Raw genomic sequence first — 18,805 nt, 5'->3', positions numbered from 1 at the left:
AAGGCCAAAATACATCTATCCTACTCTCCCTTATTTTTCAAATTCAGCAAAAACATGTGACATATATATAAATTATTTATTTATTTATATAGAGAGAGATGATGAGGCCATAACAAGGCTGAAATATATCTATACCAGGCTCCCTTCCTTTTCACTTATCAACTTACCAGCAAAAATATGTAACCTACATTTATTTATTTATTTTACATATTTTTGCTGGTAAGTGAAAACGAAGGGAGCCTAGTATAGATCTATTTCTGGAGATGTATACTGTATATATATATATGTATGTATGTATGTATGTATGTATGTATGTATGTATGTATATATGCATGTATGCATGCATGGGTGGGCTGCTTTCCAGACGGGGCAAATGCAGTGGGGTAGCAAAAAGGAAGCTCCACCCCAGAGTACTCAATTTGGGCTGAAAGATGTTAAAAGAAAATGCAAGGTATCCACGCCCACAGTGTGGTAGTAAAACATTTGGTAGCCCTTCACTATCCTCGACCAACTCTGATTGATTCTGAGTAGGATGAGCCAGGCCCATCTTTGTACCCTGATACACACTGATGCGCAAACATACACATGTATGTTACACACACACATATATATACATATAGGTTACATATTTTTGCTGATAGTGAAAAGGAAAGGAGCCTACTATAGATCTATTTTGGCCTTGCTATGGCCTCATCAGCTAGACACACCCTTACGGGGATTTGAACCTGTAGCTGCCGCATGCAAGGCAGGATATTAACCTCTGTGCTACAGGCTTGCCTTCGAATTAAATTCATGCCTCCGAATTTTCTTTTCCACATAAAATCAACTATGTATGTATGTATGTATGTATGTATGTATGTATGTATGTATATGTATGTATATATGGATGAATGTGACTGAATGTTTTTTAAGACATGTTTTTTTAGGGTCGCCTACATTGGAGTTTAGCATTTTAATGGATTTTTAGGTTTGAATTAGTCCACTGTTAACTTCGATTTCTAATATGCTATGTTTCTGTATGTATTTATTGTTATGTTGTAAGCCGCCTTGAGTCTCCGGAGAAATTGAAATAATGAATAAAATAAATACATAATAAATATGCTTGCTGTGCTATCAGAGCCTCCGTAGCTGTGAAGCGAGGAGAAGGCGGCACTCTGCTCGTGCTCAAGGACGCCATTGCCCTAGAGGCGTTTTAATGCATGCCGCTTGACTGCAGGGAAAAAGTTGCAGCGATTTCCTTCAGTCAAATCTGATGAGATGACAGGCGCCATGTGGCCTCCCTTGACCCCGAAAGGATTTTTCCCCTCCTCCTTAATCAGAATAGATGATTGGCTGAACTAATCCAAGAAGCAAAGGAAGATTTCCTCCTCTTTTTTTCTTTTAAAGCCAAGGATTTGCAGAGACACAGAAAAATTGGGAGAGGGGGCCATACTTCCTTCTCACCCTCCCAACCGGGCAATGAATGAAAAACTGGCTTTCAACCCAAAAAGCAGATCATAGTTGGTCATTCACAAATATTGTTCATCCAGCCCACCTTTTCTGCATTTATCTAAGATGCTGATCCTTGCATTTTAATATTAACGTTAAATATTGCTGAACGCGGTCACCTTGCCCTGAAATTTAAAAAAAAAAACTGGACAGAGAAATTTAATCTTTTGGTTTAGTTGAACTGCAGTTTGGCAGCCTTTATTTAAAAACAAGTCTTAAAATGGTGGAATCAGGACTGTTTAAAATAAATATTTACTCCCTTTTGCTTTGCTTATGCTGAGCACAAATCATGAATGGCGGCAGACAAGAAGGTGTCCTCAGTTTACCAGTTCAAAAAAAAAGAAAGAAAAGGAGGAATTTGTACAACAGTAATACATAGTACTACATAGTAAATTGCATACAAGGTAACAATGTTGAAAGAATATTTTACAAAGTAGTAATAATTGGCTGTTCAGAGTATAGTGTTTCCCTTGTGAGATACTATTTAAGGTCATGGATTTGGAGCCATTGTGCTTAAATGTTCCCTTTTACAGTGAAATCCTAGTGAAGTGACATACTATTTTTTCTTGCACCATAATTTCCCCCCTCAATATCTGAGGAATTCCCTTACATTACTTTTATTTTATAATCTCATTTATTCTTTTCAGTGGTAGAATTCAGATTGCAGAGTTTGGCTGGTGAATATAAACAAGAGGTTCAAAACATCTGTGTATATACTAAATAACATGTTTTAGAGTTTACAGGGATTGCAATGCAGTGGCTAATTGTCCAAGTGTGCCATAAGATTTTATGCCTCTCATGGATTGCTCTTTTTGAAATAGAAAAGACTTGTAAAACAACAGAATCAACACTTGGGCCTTTGGGAATCTTAGCTGCTACTGTTCCATTTTCTTTCAACATACTTCTGCATCCCCATGGATAAAGTACAGCTTCAGGAAAGAAAAAAATGGATAGATAGATTTATCAGGAAAAAGGAAACAGGCTGCTGCAGGATAAGCTTTTAAAACAGGGAAGGAAGAAGGAAGGGGGTGGGTTAGAAAGTAAATGAAATGTGGATAATTTAAAGTACAGTAGCTATAATAGGGCAGAGTAGGTGGTTTTAGAAGAACACAAACCATGGAGTTGAAAAAAAGCATAAAGAATACTGATGGGGTGGAGAGGGGCTTATTTGGTGAATGCATTTTTTTGCTGATTTAAAAGGCAGAACTTTCAGAATTTTTAAAAATAATTGTTTTTGTGTGTATGAATTTATAGAATGGGTTGCTTGGGTTTTGTTGCATTTTATTACAATTGAGCATAGTTTTTGTGCTAATGGTTGAGGTAGCATTGGGACTAATTCATTTTTGGATTTGATATATATATATATCGGTATTTGCATGTAATTTATCACTTCCTGTAAAGTGGTTGTTTATTAAAGTAGAAAAACAAATGGAGTGTGTATTGCCAATTTATCTTTCAAGGAGCATTTTTCCATACACTAAATTTTGTGATTCCCATTCTTTCTAATGAGCATTTTTTCATGGTGCCAGCCACTTTTTCAGAAATAACAGTGCCTATAGCCCCCTCCCCCAGGTCTCCCCTTTTTTGTAGCAAGACATTCTAATTATTTGATTTCTATACAGTACTTCATTCATTAAGCATCAATTTTAAAATAAGATTTAAATAGCTTTTTAATTCAAAAGGTGGTGGAAACAGCTTGGGATAATTATTTTGATTGATAACCTGCATTATACTGAGCTTTGGTATAAATAAAATGATGAAATAGTTCATCTGCGTTGGGTTCTATTTTCTTCCTGTTGAGTTCTGTGTTATGGGACTTGAAATGATAGATTGTAAGCCGAATTGCTTTTTAAATATTCAGTTAAGGCCTATGAAGGGATAAACTAGCTTGGTTGAGAGGGATGAAATAATCCTAACATTCTAAACAAGCAGAGAGGAAGCCTGACACGTCTGGTTCTTCTGAGTGAGCATATATAAGACTCGGCTGAGGAATTCGTGCAATGCCGACTTTAATCATAGTTGAATGTGCTTCAAGATGCTCCAGAAATTTTGTTATGGAGACTTCTAAATTAAGTGTGTCTGTTGTATAGCTGGAAACCTGCTTCTTATTTCTTGTGAAAATAGCTTTCTGTCACAGCCTTATAAGATCTATAATACTGACTGCCCGGTATTAGCAATGCACATCCTACTTTTGAATCCTAAGTCACCATTATAAATTACTCTTATAATATATGAGTCTAGCGGTTCTCTTATTTCCTTCTTGCTGACTGTGTTTAAGAATGTGATGGAAATAATCCCCCTGGAATAATATCAGTTTAAAACCCATCATCTTTGCAATCTAGTTGGCACTTGAAGTCAAACAACTTGCATTTTCTTATCGTTAAAGCTGGATGATGCTAGTTCCGTCCGTAGATGAGACTTTCCATTTCGGAGAGATGAAAGCATTGTTAACACCAGTGCTGAAATCTTCATTCCCAGCTCATTTCCATTCTTTATATCTCCTTTAAATTTTGCACTTAGATTTACAAGTTTGAGTATGCTGTCTCCATCCAAATGATCACATTTTCTAGATTATTATCTCAAAATGTTTACATGACATTGTATTCTGACCAAAAATGCTCCCCCCACAAAACCCTTTGGCACTATTCATCCTAAAAATGAATGTCACTATGTCCAGCATAGAGAACAGTTTTTTAAAAACACCATTTTGAAAAACTTGTAAATGGAATTCAGGATTTGATGCTGATCTCACATTCTAATGATCCATTAGGATATAATTCCCTTTAGTGGAATTGCTTATTATTTATGAATATATACATACATACAAATACATTAGCTTGGTCACAGTGGGCTAATGTCTATATTCTTTAGCTGTATTCAGTCGTACGTACCTTCTTAAATTAATGCACTTCCATGTTCACAGAAAGTCCCTCCAGTAAAGAAGGCCAATTAAAGTCTAATATTGTTTCTCACTGTTCCCCAAAGTTACCGTTTTCTGCTTTGTTCTTGGTGATGTGTCCAAATATTGATAACTCAAAAAAAAAAAAAGGACACATGCAAAGTCCTGTCAGTTTTCTCTTGAAGCTGATCAGATTTAACATTAGCAGTGAAAAACAGAGGTCACAACCGAGAAGACTATTGTATATGTATGTGTTTCATTTTCCCTTAAAAATTCTGCTGGGACATCTCTATTGCAAATTGATCCAAAACTGCAAAATGCTATTCCTCTTGTGTCAGCATTCCCTTTTCTCCTTCCAAGCTTTAATCACAAAAATTAAAAAAAAAAAATCTTAAAAAAATAGAAATACTAATTGTTTTTACGAGTTCTCTTTTACAAGTCTGCTTGTACCTCAAAACAGAAAGATTGAAAAATACTGAGGGTTTTTGTTCTTTGTGTGTGTGTGTATGTGTGCATGATTATAGAAAACCAAGGTTGCATTGGAAAATAAAATAATTGCATAATGTTGGCAGTGCATGGTTATGGATATAAGTGGAGCCCAAATAGACAGATCTGAAATCAAACGGTTTGGAAAGCTCGACTCTGAGCAGGCATCATTGTAGGGGTCGCTTCCGTTTTGACCAAACTGGTGTAGTTACTTCTCTTTGGCTCAATTTTCCTGCCATTCATCTCAAGGTGGCTGTGCTGGGTCGGTGTTAAGTGTGGAGTAGCTTCTGTTGACAGGGTTTGCTGGCTGCGGGAGGCACTGTTTTCTGTGGATCTTGTTGAGGAAGAACCAGAATGTGAACTTCTGGAGCCCAAAGAGGAAGAGCCAGGCTTGACTAATCGGGCCTTGGGTGCCTCTGCATCTTCCCTGGGATTAAAAGAAAGCAAAAATGATTGAGAATCTGAGTAATAAAGGACCAGGAGTAGTCATACAACATAGATGTGTTTGAGATTTAGCAAATCTTCTGGGTTACCTGCCAGCAGTCTAGTCATATTTACTTGTTTAAGCCAAGACCATTTTCTCAGTTGTTCCGGTTGACAAAATACTTTCTGTCCCTCATGGTTAAAAGAAGTAGCATTTTTAAAAATAATTTTCTTTACAGTGCTGTTACATTATTTTTGTTGGTTACATAAGCCTGATGTTTGGAGTTGAATTGATATTGTTTTTATTATTATTAAACTGTTGAACAGAACTATTTGATACATGGTAAAAACAACTTGGTAGACAAAACATTTGAACCTCTATTTAAATTCATGACTGAGAAACAAGAAAGAATACTATAGAAGCACTGACTGAAATAAAGCATTCCCTTCCAAGTGACCTAATTTTTGTTAATTTTGTGATCATAATGTGTGCATACCTCCCTTAAAAATCAAACACCAAAACGAACGGAAATGAACAATGAAAACAATACAATAAAACTCTGGAAAGGTGAATTAATTATAACAAATGCAACTGAAAGGCTATCCATTCCTCCCCTGGACTTTATCTGTATCTGCCCAAGGGAGTCAACCTCACAATTTGAGAAACCTTGTTCTAGCTTGGAGAGGTCTCTTCTTAACCACTCCTTCAGGATATAAAATGCTCTCCCTCAGCTGAATCATAATATTTTTAATATAAAATCAGGATTAATTAGCTGGTAAAGGCACATTAGACTGAGAAGTAGGATTCTTGCAAATAAATTATACTCAGAAATTGCTGCATTTGAATAGGAATGTTCCTAGCCTTTAGTCAGAGCTCAGAGAGTCTGAGAAGACATTTATTTCAATTTCCTGATTGTTTCCAGGAATTTTTTACTTTTCTGTTGCCCTGGTTCTCCCCATATGATTGATCCCTTGGCTTACCTTGATTTTCCCAGACATGCTAGGCTAAAAGCAATTGACTAAATTCATAGATTAATGAGTTTTAGGAACATAGATATTGAAGTTACTTTATGATTCTGCTTTGTGTGAATCTGGCAGTTGGGTTAATTCACCGAACCATAATCTAGCTGGGCTAATGTACAAATAGAACCATTGACTCTCAGACTTTAGGCCCTGCCTTTAGAAACAGATTCTCTTTCCAGACCTCCTTGTTTGAATCCTAGGAGTAAATTTCAGATGGACTGCTCTATGTGACCTACATAATTGCCCTGTTTCTGACTCAACCGAGATTCACACCTACACAGAACATCATCTACCTTTTACACAGTATTCATCCTTTTAAGATAATGGGTTGTTGGATCAGACTAGAAAGATCCAAATATTGTTTAGAATTCTATTTCCATAAAAAACTGCAAGTTCACCTAAAACTGGTGTCAGCAGACGTGTACAGGATGGCTGCGATCAAAAAGTATATAGATACTTTTATCTTCCATAGATTTGTCTAATTTTAAATTTTTTTTTGTGCCGGTGCCTGGAGGCTGTTGGGGACTGGATGGGTGTCAACAAACTCAAACTCAATCCAGGCAAGACGGAGTGGCTGTGGGTGTTGCCTCCCAAGGACAATTCCATCTGTCCATCCATTACCCTGGGGGGGAACTACTGACCCCCTCAGAGAGGGTGCGCAACTTGGGCATCCTCCTCGACCCACAGCTGACATTGGAACATCATCTTTCGGCTGTGGCGAGGAGGGCGTTTGCCCAGGTTCGCCTGGTGCACCAGTTGCGGCCCTATTTGGACAGGGAATCATTGCTCACAGTCACTCATGCCCTTATCACCTCGAGGTTCGATTACTGCAACGCTCTCTACATGGGGCTACCTCTGAAAAGTGTTCGGAAACTTCAGATCGTGCAGAACGCAGCCGCGAGAGCCATCGTGGGGCTTCCCAGATTCGCCCACGTTTCTACAACACTCGGTGGCCTGCATTAGCTGCTGATCAGTTTCCGGTCACAATTCAAAGTGTTGGTCATGACCTTTAAAGCCCTACATGGCATTGGACCAGAATACCTCCGGAACCGCCTACTACTGCACGAATCCCAGCGGCCGATAAGGTCCCACAGAGTTGGCCTTCTCCGGGTCCTGTCGACTAAACAATGTCATCTGGTGGGCCCCAGGGGAAGAGCCTTCTCTGTGGCGGCCCCGGCCCTCTGGAATCAACTCCCCCCGGAGATTAGAACTGCTCCCACCCTTCTTGTCTTCCGTAAACTACTTAAGACCCATCTATACCACCAGGCATGGGGGATTTGAGACACCTTTCCCCCAGGCTTATTATAATTTATGTTTGGTATGTATGTGCTGTTTGGTTTTTTAAATCGATAGGGTTTTTAATTTTTTCTTAATATTAGATTTGTGCCTGTACAATATTGTTTTATCGCTTGTTGTGAGCCGCCCCGAGTCTTCGGAGAGGGGCGGCATACAAATCTAATAAATTATTATTATTATTATTATTAAAAGCTTTTCCATGATCCATCTACTTCAGGATGCAGTTTGAATAGGCTTTTACTCCAAATTCAGAATCCATTGCTTTTTCTCTGGTTCTTGGACTTCACTAAAGTCTGATAGGCTTTTTTCCCCTTGTGTTTTCTTGTGTTAAACATGAAAAATCAGTTGTGCCATTTTGTGGCATACTCTATTTCCTATGCCAATTAATTTATAATCCTTTTATATGGATTTCGGGAACTAGCAATGAAATAAAAAGAACAAAAATCCAGATATTGAAGCAAAGAAGGAGCCCAAAAAAGTGTGTTTGTGTGTTTGTGTGTGTTTGTGTGTGTGTGTGTGTGTGTGTGTGTGTAAGGGCGGGATGACAGGGAAGTTTTATGCCTTTGGAGATGTTGTTCTTAGAAAAATCAGTTTAGGTAAATCAAGGGTTTACTGAAGATCTTTAATGGATTGCTCAAAAACTGCAGAGGTCAGCATGATTGGATTGCAAGGAGGGAAATGTAATTCAAATAGGATTAAACTGCAGGATTCCTTTTGAGTCATAAGGGTGTTGCCAGTTGAGTCATACTTCTGAAAACTTCCCGTAAATGCCCCACAAAGAAAGTTCAAGAAACATCTAGTAAGATGAGATTTGCTATGATAAGAGTGGATTCAACACAGAGAGAATATTGTCATCTTATAGAAAACAAGTTATGAAAAGCGCATGTATCCTCCCATGCATACTGATGACTTAAACAGTTCAAAACACGAAAGGGAACCCTCATTCCATCTTTGAAAATGTAAATTTGCTTTAAATAGAAGATCAAGAGCTGTTTCAGAGGGAGGAAAATAGCCTTATTTTATCCAAAGGGCAGTTGTAATCCAGGAAAAGAAATGGTATAGTAAATGTGCTCTATCTTTTAAAATAGACAAACATATTTTTGACAGACTGTTACTTCATAGAGCACACTAGGAGATTCCTCACAATTCAGATTCACTTCACATGGTTTCAGAAAGATATATTTTGGAACCCTATTACATGATCTCATTTTAAAACTGAATGTTGGTGATTGATTTTGGAATCACACACAAAACATTGCCTTTATCACTGACTTATATTCTCCCTCCAGTTCTGAGGCTGTTCTGTAATAAAATTAAGAGGCATTGCAATTTGGGAATGCTTAAGAGCGGTTTTTACAGACAAAATTACCTGATTTCATTTGGAGTCTCGTCTTCATATTTATTTTTTTCTTTCTTTTTGATAGTTCGCCACACCGCCAAGGCAACCAGCAAGGATACTCCCATCACTCCACAGATTGCTCCGGCAACGATGCCGACATTTGGGGGATCTGTTGATTTAGGAACAAATGCTAGGTTTTACTTGTTCTACTGCCAAATACTGCCCTTGTAATTCTGGCATCTGTTTGCATAGACATTTTCAATTCCTTTCTCATTGTTTTATGCCACAGGAGGTACAGCCTGGAGCAATTTCGGCTGACCTTGAAAAAAGATAAACAAATTGGATCTGATTTGTGATTTGAGGCAGAGATCAACAGGAAGTCCCTGGGTTTCTACACTGCTTTGGAAAGTTGCAAAATTATTCTGAAGGAAGTTGAAAACAAACGACATTGGACATGTTTGCGTTGTCCCCAGGAAACGAGCTCAATTCAAGGGAGACTTCATTTTCCATGGCTAAACGGTGAATAAAATTATAACACTGAATTAACTCTACCCTGGAAGCAGTGGGCCGGTTGTTTGCTTCTCAGTTTTTCCTTAGCCAACGCATCTATGCAAATGGCGGCAGTTCATCACTTCAGATATTCAATAGTGGTGCAATCCACCTTGTTGTGCACAGTCCCTTAATTGCCCTAAGTGCACTCGGTGTTACCTCAGCTTTCTTTTGCATTGCATATTTCACATACCTGACTCCCAAGCTTAGATTTGAAATGTTAAAATGTTTTGGTCTTCTTATATTTTGCATATTAGACTTTTCATTTGTTAAAACTTAAGTTGAGTACAAGGAAGTTCCGGATGAAGAAAGAAGCACATCCTTTTAGATATCTGACAAACATGTGGCAACCTTCTGGACTGCATATTGGGATTTAGAGTAGGAGGCTATTTCTAAGATTGTGTAAGTCATTTTTTTTTAAAACGAGCCGTTCCAGTTGATACTCGTGGGGAAAAGCTTTTAAGTCCCACAGAGCCAGTTGCCATCTCTGTGTTAATTAACATCTATATGAAATTTTCCAGGGAGGTTTTGAATAAGGTGGGGTGGTGAACTTTGATTAATATTTTGAAGGCGCTCAGGTATATACGTCCCTATTTCAAACACAGCCAAAGATGCTCCGTCGGTCTCAGTCCAGCATTTTAAGTAGTAAGATGGGTTGAAAGATGTTCAAATTGAATCTTTGTGAGGCAGTATTTATCGATTGCCCAGAAATGTTTTTGCTGCAATTTGATTGCAGTAATTGCTTTCCATGAGGTCATTTTCTCTTCAAAATAACATCGGCTTCATTTAAGAGGGTTTTCTTTTTCCAGCTCACAACTCGGATGAATGCTGGGAATGGGTGTGCCTTTTCCCAGCTTAAACTGGTGCACCAGTTGCTTCCCTTTCCAGAACAGGGAGCCCTGTTAACAATGACTTAAGTTACATCACTACCCATTTTGATTATTCAGTGATGTTCAATTCCCGTGGAAGGCTGGAACTACGAGAGGTCCTTGGTGGCTCTCCGAGTTTGCTTTTGTTTTCCTGCAGACTTTTCATTACCCTAACTGGGTAATATCATCAGTGCTAAGCTACCGATGTAGCAATTCCTGCAGTGATTCAGATTAACAGAGTTGGAAGGGACCTTGTAGGTCATCCAGTCCAACCCCCCAATCAGGAGACCCTACGCTAGTGATGGCGAAACTTTTTTTCCTTGGGTGCCAAAAGAGCGTGTACGCGCACTATCGCACACGCGCGAGTGCCCACACCCATAATTCAATGTCCGGGGAGGGCAAAAACAGCTCTCCCCACCCCGTGGAGGGCTTGTGGAGGCAAGAAACAGCCTGTTTCCCAACTTCTGGTGGGCCCAGTAGGCTCATGTTTCGCCCTCCCCAGGCTCCAAAGGCTTCCCTGGAGCCAGGGGAGGGTAAAAACGCCCTCCCCCACCCTCCTGGAGGCTCTGGAAGCCAAAACCGCAATCCCAGAGCCTCTGTGAGCCAAAAATCAACTGGCTGGCACACACATGCACATGTGGAGCTGAGCTAGGGTTATGACTCACGTACCAGCAGATATGGCTCTGTGTGCCACCTGTGGCACCCGTGCCATAGGTTCGCCATCACTGCCCTGCACCATTTCTCACAAATGGCAGTGCAATCTCTTCTTGAAAGCCTCCAGTGATGAAGCTCCCACAACTACCTAAGGCAACTTCTGTTCCATTGGTTGACTGTTCTTCCTCCTTATTTCCAAGTTGAATCTCTCCTTGATCAGTTTCCATCCATCATTCCTCATCTGGCCTTCGGGTGCTTTGATTATCAGTGGTTTCCTGAGCTCAAGATCAAATGTTGCCAGATATTTTCCATACTTACGTTGCACGGTGACTTGTATGACGCAGCTGTCCTCTCCTGCTTCATTGGAGGCAGTGCATTGGTAAGACCCCGTGAACATCCACGTGAGATTCTTCATGATGATTTGGGCAGGATTAGACAGATCTAAAATAAAAGAGGAGACAAGATTCAACGACGTCTACAGCATAATGGTATCATTCAATCGTGGAATACATTGATGGTTTGAAATAAGAAACGGGATAATCCACCAGGGAGCGGCGGGTGGTTTGAACTGGCAGAACTTACTGAAACGTGTCAAGGGCGGCAAAGACTTGAGTTTTCCATTTGCCTCGACACGCTGCCACGTGTACATGATGGGGGCTGTGCCGGAGATGGAGTTGCATTGCAAAGTGATTTCTTTGCCTTCCGACGCCACCCCTTCTTTCCAGCATTTGGGTTTTGAAGGTTTTTCTGCAAAGGAAGAAAAAAAGAATCAGATTCTGTAGAGATTCTCACATATTCAAGTCCCAAAGGTGCTTTTCACCCCCCTCCCCCAAATGGGCTTCTCTTGTTTGTTCTTCCGAAGACATTTCCCTTCTCATCCAAGGAGCTTCTTCAGCTCTGACCGGGTAGTGGGGAATGGAAGGATTTATGCTCCTTGCAGACAGCTGGTGTGCTGTCCCCACAGACAGAAATAGTTAGATTGTGTTAAGACATATTTCTTTAAGACATTGCATTAGGGGAAATGTAGTGAAATGGCACTCTGAGTAATATAGTTTTACAGGTGACCACATCTGTGTATTCCTATTGTCTCTGACCCGGGATGAGGGGTAATTGGAGAGAGCATTCCAGCAGGTCCTTTGTTTTTCACTAAGAAAGACAGCATGTAGAAGCAACATGTAGATCTGGGGACGATTCAATCAGGTAATGACCAAATCGCTTTGCAACCAAAGTTAGGGTGTACTTGTTTTGAAAATGTGGTGACTGTCTTACCTAGAACCTTCAGAGTGATGTGTGTCCATTCATACTGTCCAGCATTTTTAACCTTGCACGTGTATTGCCCCGAGTCGCTTGGCTGCAGAAGAGAAATCTCCAAAGAAGCGTCTCCGCTCAGGAAATTGGAGGCGAATGAAACACGGCCCTTTTGTTCTTCGATCATATCATGGTAGATGTTGCCTCCTGCATAAGTGATCACCTGGGAAACACAGTTACTCATCAGCTTGGCTAAGTCTTTTGCAAACGTTTGCAACAGGTGATATTAAGGCAGCATTTATTAGTTCACCAGATAACCTGCCCAGCTATGATTACTCACTTCATATAACCAATAACAAAGTAAGCTTCCAAAATGGCTAATAACAGGGTGCACCCATTCAATTCCAGCTTTTTCATCCCATAAACAGTTCAGTGAGACAATATGAGTTATTACCATTTGTACTTGTTCAAATATATAATCCTTCCATTGTTTTAGTGTCAATTTACTTTTATTTTTCCAACCATATACTATAGTTGCACGAGCAGCTTTTATCATAGTCCTTAATACTTCGTGTTCTTCTGTCTTCATTCCTTGAGTTTCTTTAATACTTCCTTCTATTATGTCCCATCCTACCCGCAATTCATTTTTAACTATTCCATTTATATTTTTCAGTATTAAAGTTCAGAACTTTTGAATCCCTTCACATTCCCACCAAAGATGTGTGTACACGCAACCTCTGCAACTTTAAAACATGTGGACTTCAACTCCCAGAATTCCTCAGCCGGCATGTGGAATTCTGGGAGTTGAAGTCCTTATGTCTTAAAGTCGGAACACTAAGTTAGACCTACCGGGACCACTTTCGATTCAGCATCAGAATTCTTTAGCAGCCACTCTATATCCAGACTGGCTGGCTCCAGAAGGTGAAGGCGATGATGGCAGGGCAAAGTTACATTTGCTTCGGCCACCCTTTTAAATTCGGTCTGTGCTTGTGTCATCCAAGTACAACAGGAGGCTGAAAGAGAAGAATTAAGCCAGTCAACTGATTTATGATCTCACCAGTATTGTGGTTTTTTTTGCTGGTTTCTTTTACGGTTGCAATAGGGGCCAATGTACCAAGAGTCTATGGAGAGGGGCGGCACACAAATCTAATAAATAATAATAACCTTGCTTTCATAGTGGGTGGGTGGGTGGAAGGAAGCAGACATTTAAAAAACAACAAAATCCACTTTTAAGAATGACTGTTTGTTCATTGTTGGCTTTAAAATAAGACAACAATGAATAATCTGTCATTCTTAAAGTGTTTTTCTTTTTTTAAAAAATGACCTATTTCGGTTGTAGCCAACAATGTGGAGAAGTAGTAAAAGAACCAGAACCATGATGTCATTGGGATGTCACCAGCAGTTTGCTACCGGATCGGGCAAACCCATCCAAACTTGGAGGAACCTACCTCTAGGGTGGCGGTGGAAGAATTTGATTTTTTAATTACCATATACGGGGTTTGTGCGGGAAAAATCTAGAGCTGGTTTTGCCTGCAAACATGCCACAATGATGTACTGTTTTTTGTTTTTGTTTTTTAATTTTTTTAATTAAAATAAACTTTATTTGTAATACACAAAACATAAACAACAAACCACAAACATTTAAAGAAAAGTTGGACAATTTGTGACGTTCCTGTATCACAACTCTATCAGTGTTCATTTTCAATTACGCAGATTATATTTACATAATATACATCAGATCCTAGCAATGATCTTATTCAGGTTTGTTTGTTTTTTTCCTTTTATGACCGATCCTCTGACATTTACTCTTCAAATTTTCTAACATTTATTAACTCCCTAGTTTTGCTTTTTTCCATTCAATCATAGAACCTCTAACAACAGTTAGTATACTCTCGCTCATCTATATTTTTTTAATTCTTTGGTTAGACTATCCATTTCTGAACACATTGTTATTACCATTACTCATTACCGGATTCCATAGTGTCATCCCCAAACCCCCAACACTACCCTTAGATTATCTACGGTTGACCTATCCAGATTCCTAAGAGGTCATTCCTAAGAGGTCAGTAAGGGGCGAGTACAAGTGCACTAGAGTGCCTTCCGTCCCCTGTCCTATTACTCTCCTATAGCTCCTATACCTTTCTTCTATTCCTATATTTCTTCTTCTATTCTTTCATTGATATTTTCTATTACTATACCTTCTTTTCTATTTTTTCATAGATATATTTTACTATGAGTCTCTCCTCTATAACCTTCATCATGTATTTTTCTATGTGTATATATGTGTATGTATATACCCACTAAAACCCTCATTGTGTATTGGACAAAATAAATAAATAAATAAAATAAATAAAAACATTGTTATTTTTTCGATTATATCTTCCTCAATGGACATAATTTCATTTTTCCAATATTGCGCAAGCACTATTCTCGCTGCTGTCGTTATATGAAGGATTAATTACAATTGATTTTTGTCAAAGTTTTCATGGGCTATACCTAACAGAAAAAGTGCAGGCTGCTTTTCTATTCTCTATTTCTATATACAGTGGTACCTCTACTTAAGAACTTAATTTGTTACGTTACCAGTTTCTTAGGTAGAAAGGTTTGCAAGTAGAAGCAATTTTCCCCATAGGAATCTGTGCAAAAGCAAATAATGCATGCAAAAGCATTAAGAAAAAAATAAAAGCTCAGAATTTGGGTGGGAGGAGGAGGAGGAAGATGAGGAGGAGGACAGTCTCAACATCTTTTTTTTATGGTGTGGTGACCAAAACTGATATGCAGTATTCCAGGTGTGGTCTTACTTTATATATAGAGTGGTATTAGTACCCCACTTGATCTTGATATCATCAAAATAAACTACTTGAAGGAAAAATGGGTGCTCTAATTCTGTACTCACCAACAGAGAAGCTTCTCTAAAAATGAATTGTATCAAAGAATTAGTCCCTACCCAGTATACAGCTCCCCAAACTCTATACTCAGGATTGCAATAAATGCATTAAAAGGGGATTTTAAAAATTGCTAAAGGTTGGTAGCTAAGCAATGCAGTCCATATTCTCCACTGATTTGAGCCTTACTTTTCCTACTGGGATTTCTTGCCTTTGAAAACAAAGCACTGTTTACATAGTTACCTCCCTCTGTGAAAACGGAAGTCAATAACTTTTGTTTAAAAAGCAATGAACGCAGTTGGTGAGTTGCAACACAAGAGGGCAGAATTTACTCAAAGAACAATGTCAAGTCAAGCATTTGAAGTGATAACTTTAGAATTTTTTAAAATTTTATTTTGGAGTTCTGTTTTCTTTCTCCTCTTCAGTGGTTCAAAATTAGAATAATAGAATTGGAAGGGATCTTGGAGGTCCAATCCCCTGCTCAGGCAGGAGGAAACCCTTTATCATTTCAGACAAACGGTCATCCAATCTCCTTTAAAAACTTCCAATGCTGGAGCACTCACAGCTTCTGGAGGCAAGTTGTTCTGTTGACTAATTGTTTTCAATGTCAGGAAATTTAAATTGCTTCTCTCCTTGATTAGTTCCATCCATTGTTTCTTGCCCTGCTCTCAGGTGCTGGCTTGGTAGTAGAATTTGTGATAAGAATAGAATAGAATAGAATAGAAAATAGAGTAGAATAGAATAAAATAGAATGCAGAATAGAAAAAAAGAATAGAACGGAATGCAGAATAGAATACAGTAGAAAATAGAAAATAGAATAGAATGCAGAATAGAAAATAGAATAGAATAGAATGCAGAATAGAATACAGTAGAAAATAGAATAGAATGCAGAATAGAATGCAGAATAGAAAATAGAATAGAATAGAATAGCAGAGTTGGAAGGGACCTTGGAGGTCTTCTAGTCCAACCCCCTGCTTAGGCAGAAAACCCTCTACCATTTCAGACAAATGTTTGTCCAGCCTTCCATGTTGGAATCCCCACAAATTCTAGAGGCAAGTCGTTCCACCGATCCATTGCCCCAACTGTCGTTCTGCCGCTTCATGAACAGAGCCCGTAGGACACAGGGTGGATTTTGCAGCTCCATTTGCACAGGGAAAGAATTGGCTAGGGCCGTCCTGTCATCTCCTCTATCCATCTCGCCCGATTCCGCACATCTGCTTTGTGTTTTCTTTGGCTGGGAGCGGAAGAGAGGCGAGAGGTCACCTCGTCTCAAGGGCTGCCGATGTTTTGAACCAGGCAGGCTCGGTCCCACAAGCATGATGCCTGCAGCCATTCGCTCTGAGCTTCTCTTCTGTTTCAGGAATTTGGCGGAGAGGCAGAAGTGTCTGCCCTTAAAAAATAGTTCATCCCTGTCAGATCCCAGTGGGACCAGCTAACAGGGCTCATAGCAAAGAGGTTGGCTAAGTCAAGCTGTAGAAATCTAGAGCTTTGGAAGAATAGAATAGAATAGAATTCTTTATTGGCCAAGTGTGATTGGACACACAAGGAGTTTGTCTTTGGTGCATATGCTCTCAGTGTACACAAAAGAAAATACACATTTGTCTAGAATAGAATAGAGTACAATGGAATGGAATAGAATAGAATAGAATAGAATAGAATTCTTTATTGGCCAAGTGTGATTGGACACACAAGGAGTTTGTCTTTGGTGCATAGGCTCTCAGTGTACACAAATGAAAATACACATTTGTCTAGAATAGAATAGAATTCTTTATTGGCCAAGTGTGATTGGACACACAAGGAATTTATCTGTGGTGCATATGCTCTCAGTGTACACAAATGAAAATACACATTTGTCTAGAATAGAGTAGAATAGAATGGAATAAAATGGAATAGACTAGACTAGACTAGACTAGAATAGAATAGAATTTGATTGGCCAAGTGTGATTGGACACACAAGGAATTGCATATGCTCTCAATGCACATAAAAGATAAGAGACATTTGTCAAGAATCGTGGTACAACACTTAATGATTGTCATAGGATCAAATAAGTAATGAAGACACAATCAATATTCATAAAAATCTTAAGATACAAGCAACAGGTTACAGTCATATAGTCCTAAGTGGGAGGAAAAGGATGATAGGAATGATGAGAAAAAACTAGTTGAAATAGACAGTAAAAAGTTTGATGGTGTTGAGATAATTATTTGTTTAGCAGAGTGATGGTGTCAGGGAAAAACCTGTTCTTGTGTCTAGATGTCTTGGTGTGCAGGGCTCTGTAGCGAAATTTTGAGGGTAGGAGTTGAAACAATTTGTGTCCAGGATGCGAGGGGTCAGCCAATATTTTCACCGCCCTCTTTTTGACTCGTATACGAGTCAAATCAAGCCCATCTTGATCTGACTCTTATGTCTTTGCGATAAAGCTTTTAGGAGGCTCTCTTAAATTTGTGTTTGCATGTGTGTGTGTGTGTGTTTGGGGAGGGAGCGGAAGGGTGGTGGTGTATTTCCCACCCCTTCTGTTTTGCTCTTTCGGAGGATAAGAAGCAGCTGGAATCTGTGCGATGAAAGCATGAATAAAAGTTGAGTCAAACTGCAGAAGGCAAAAAAAATACAAAATAAAGCTGAACGAAGGATTTACGCGGAAATGCCACATCATCAGAAGACACAGCCAGCCCTTTAAGAATCCGATATAATTGCTGAGCTGGGCCCAAAATGTAGACAATCGTGGGAAGGTGTGTAGCTGGGGGAAAAAAATATGGGAATTATATCCTGGATACTTGCTGCAGAAAGCCCAGGAAATAGACAAGAAAATGTGCATGCTGCGTTTATTTTTATTTTTTATTTTACTTTTGGTATTGTTTCATGCATAGGGTATCGCTGCATCCTGATAGCTGGTGGCTGAGATTTTGTGCCAAATTTGCCATTTTTCCCTTTTAAAAAGAAAAGAGCTTTGGAAGATTAAATGCATGAATTGCTCCCCTTATCTCCATCTGTTAATAAAATGCAGTCGTTCGAACAGCAAAAAATTGGGTGCAGAATGTTGGGCTTTATATAAGATAAGACAGGATGGGATGGGATAGAATAAGAAGATAGGATAAGAGAAGAAGATAGAATAAGAGAAGAGAAGAGAGAAGAGAAGAGAAGAGAAGAGAAGAGAAAAAAAGAAAAGAAAACGTTATTGTCATTTTTTTAATGTGAGCACACTGGCCCAAAATAAAAATGAAATTCTATTGCCTGCTCTCAAGAGACAATGTACATCTTCCCAAACACATATGTAACACACATATACACATGCTACATATACACATATATGCATGCTCCTTGCCTTTCGAAAGCTCCTGAAGACCCACCTTTGTCCCCAGGCATAGGGAAACTGATATTCCCCTAGCTATTATGGTTTATGTATGGTCTGTTAGGTTGTGTGATTGTTTTTCTTTTTATAATAAGGGTTTTAAATTGTTTTTTTTAAACATTAGATTTGTACATGGTGTATTGTTGTCCTCGGATACGGGTGGCATACAAATCTAATAAATTATTATTAATTATTATTATAATAATTGTTATTGTTGTTGTTGTTATTATTATTATTATTATTATTATTATTATTACATACATAAATATATGCCTAAATCCACCCACCCCCACACA

At 38.9% G+C, this 18,805-nt stretch overlaps 1 protein-coding gene across 1 annotated transcript in view; it reads right to left on the bottom strand.

The window, feature by feature from the left end:
- Window positions 1-1,653: 1,653 nt before the first annotated feature.
- Window positions 1,654-18,805, bottom strand: part of CLMP (CXADR like membrane protein) — a 49,220-nt gene continuing 32,068 nt past the window's right edge. Inside the window, exons 2-7 of the mRNA XM_070765874.1 lie at window positions 13,124-13,287; window positions 12,296-12,497; window positions 11,609-11,773; window positions 11,345-11,467; window positions 8,985-9,123; window positions 1,654-5,300 (exon numbers count right to left, since the gene is read on the bottom strand). Coding sequence (XP_070621975.1) covers window positions 5,006-5,300; window positions 8,985-9,123; window positions 11,345-11,467; window positions 11,609-11,773; window positions 12,296-12,497; window positions 13,124-13,287 — 1,088 coding nt within the window. The 3' untranslated portion in view covers window positions 1,654-5,005. The remainder of the gene's footprint in view (window positions 5,301-8,984; window positions 9,124-11,344; window positions 11,468-11,608; window positions 11,774-12,295; window positions 12,498-13,123; window positions 13,288-18,805) is intronic.

This window comes from Erythrolamprus reginae, chromosome 12 (genome assembly GCF_031021105.1).
Source record: "Erythrolamprus reginae isolate rEryReg1 chromosome 12, rEryReg1.hap1, whole genome shotgun sequence".
In the NCBI taxonomy this organism is placed as follows: domain Eukaryota; kingdom Metazoa; phylum Chordata; class Lepidosauria; order Squamata; family Dipsadidae; genus Erythrolamprus; species Erythrolamprus reginae.
The sequence above is the reverse complement of the archived record's forward strand: the minus strand, read 5'-3'. Positions and strand labels throughout refer to the sequence as shown.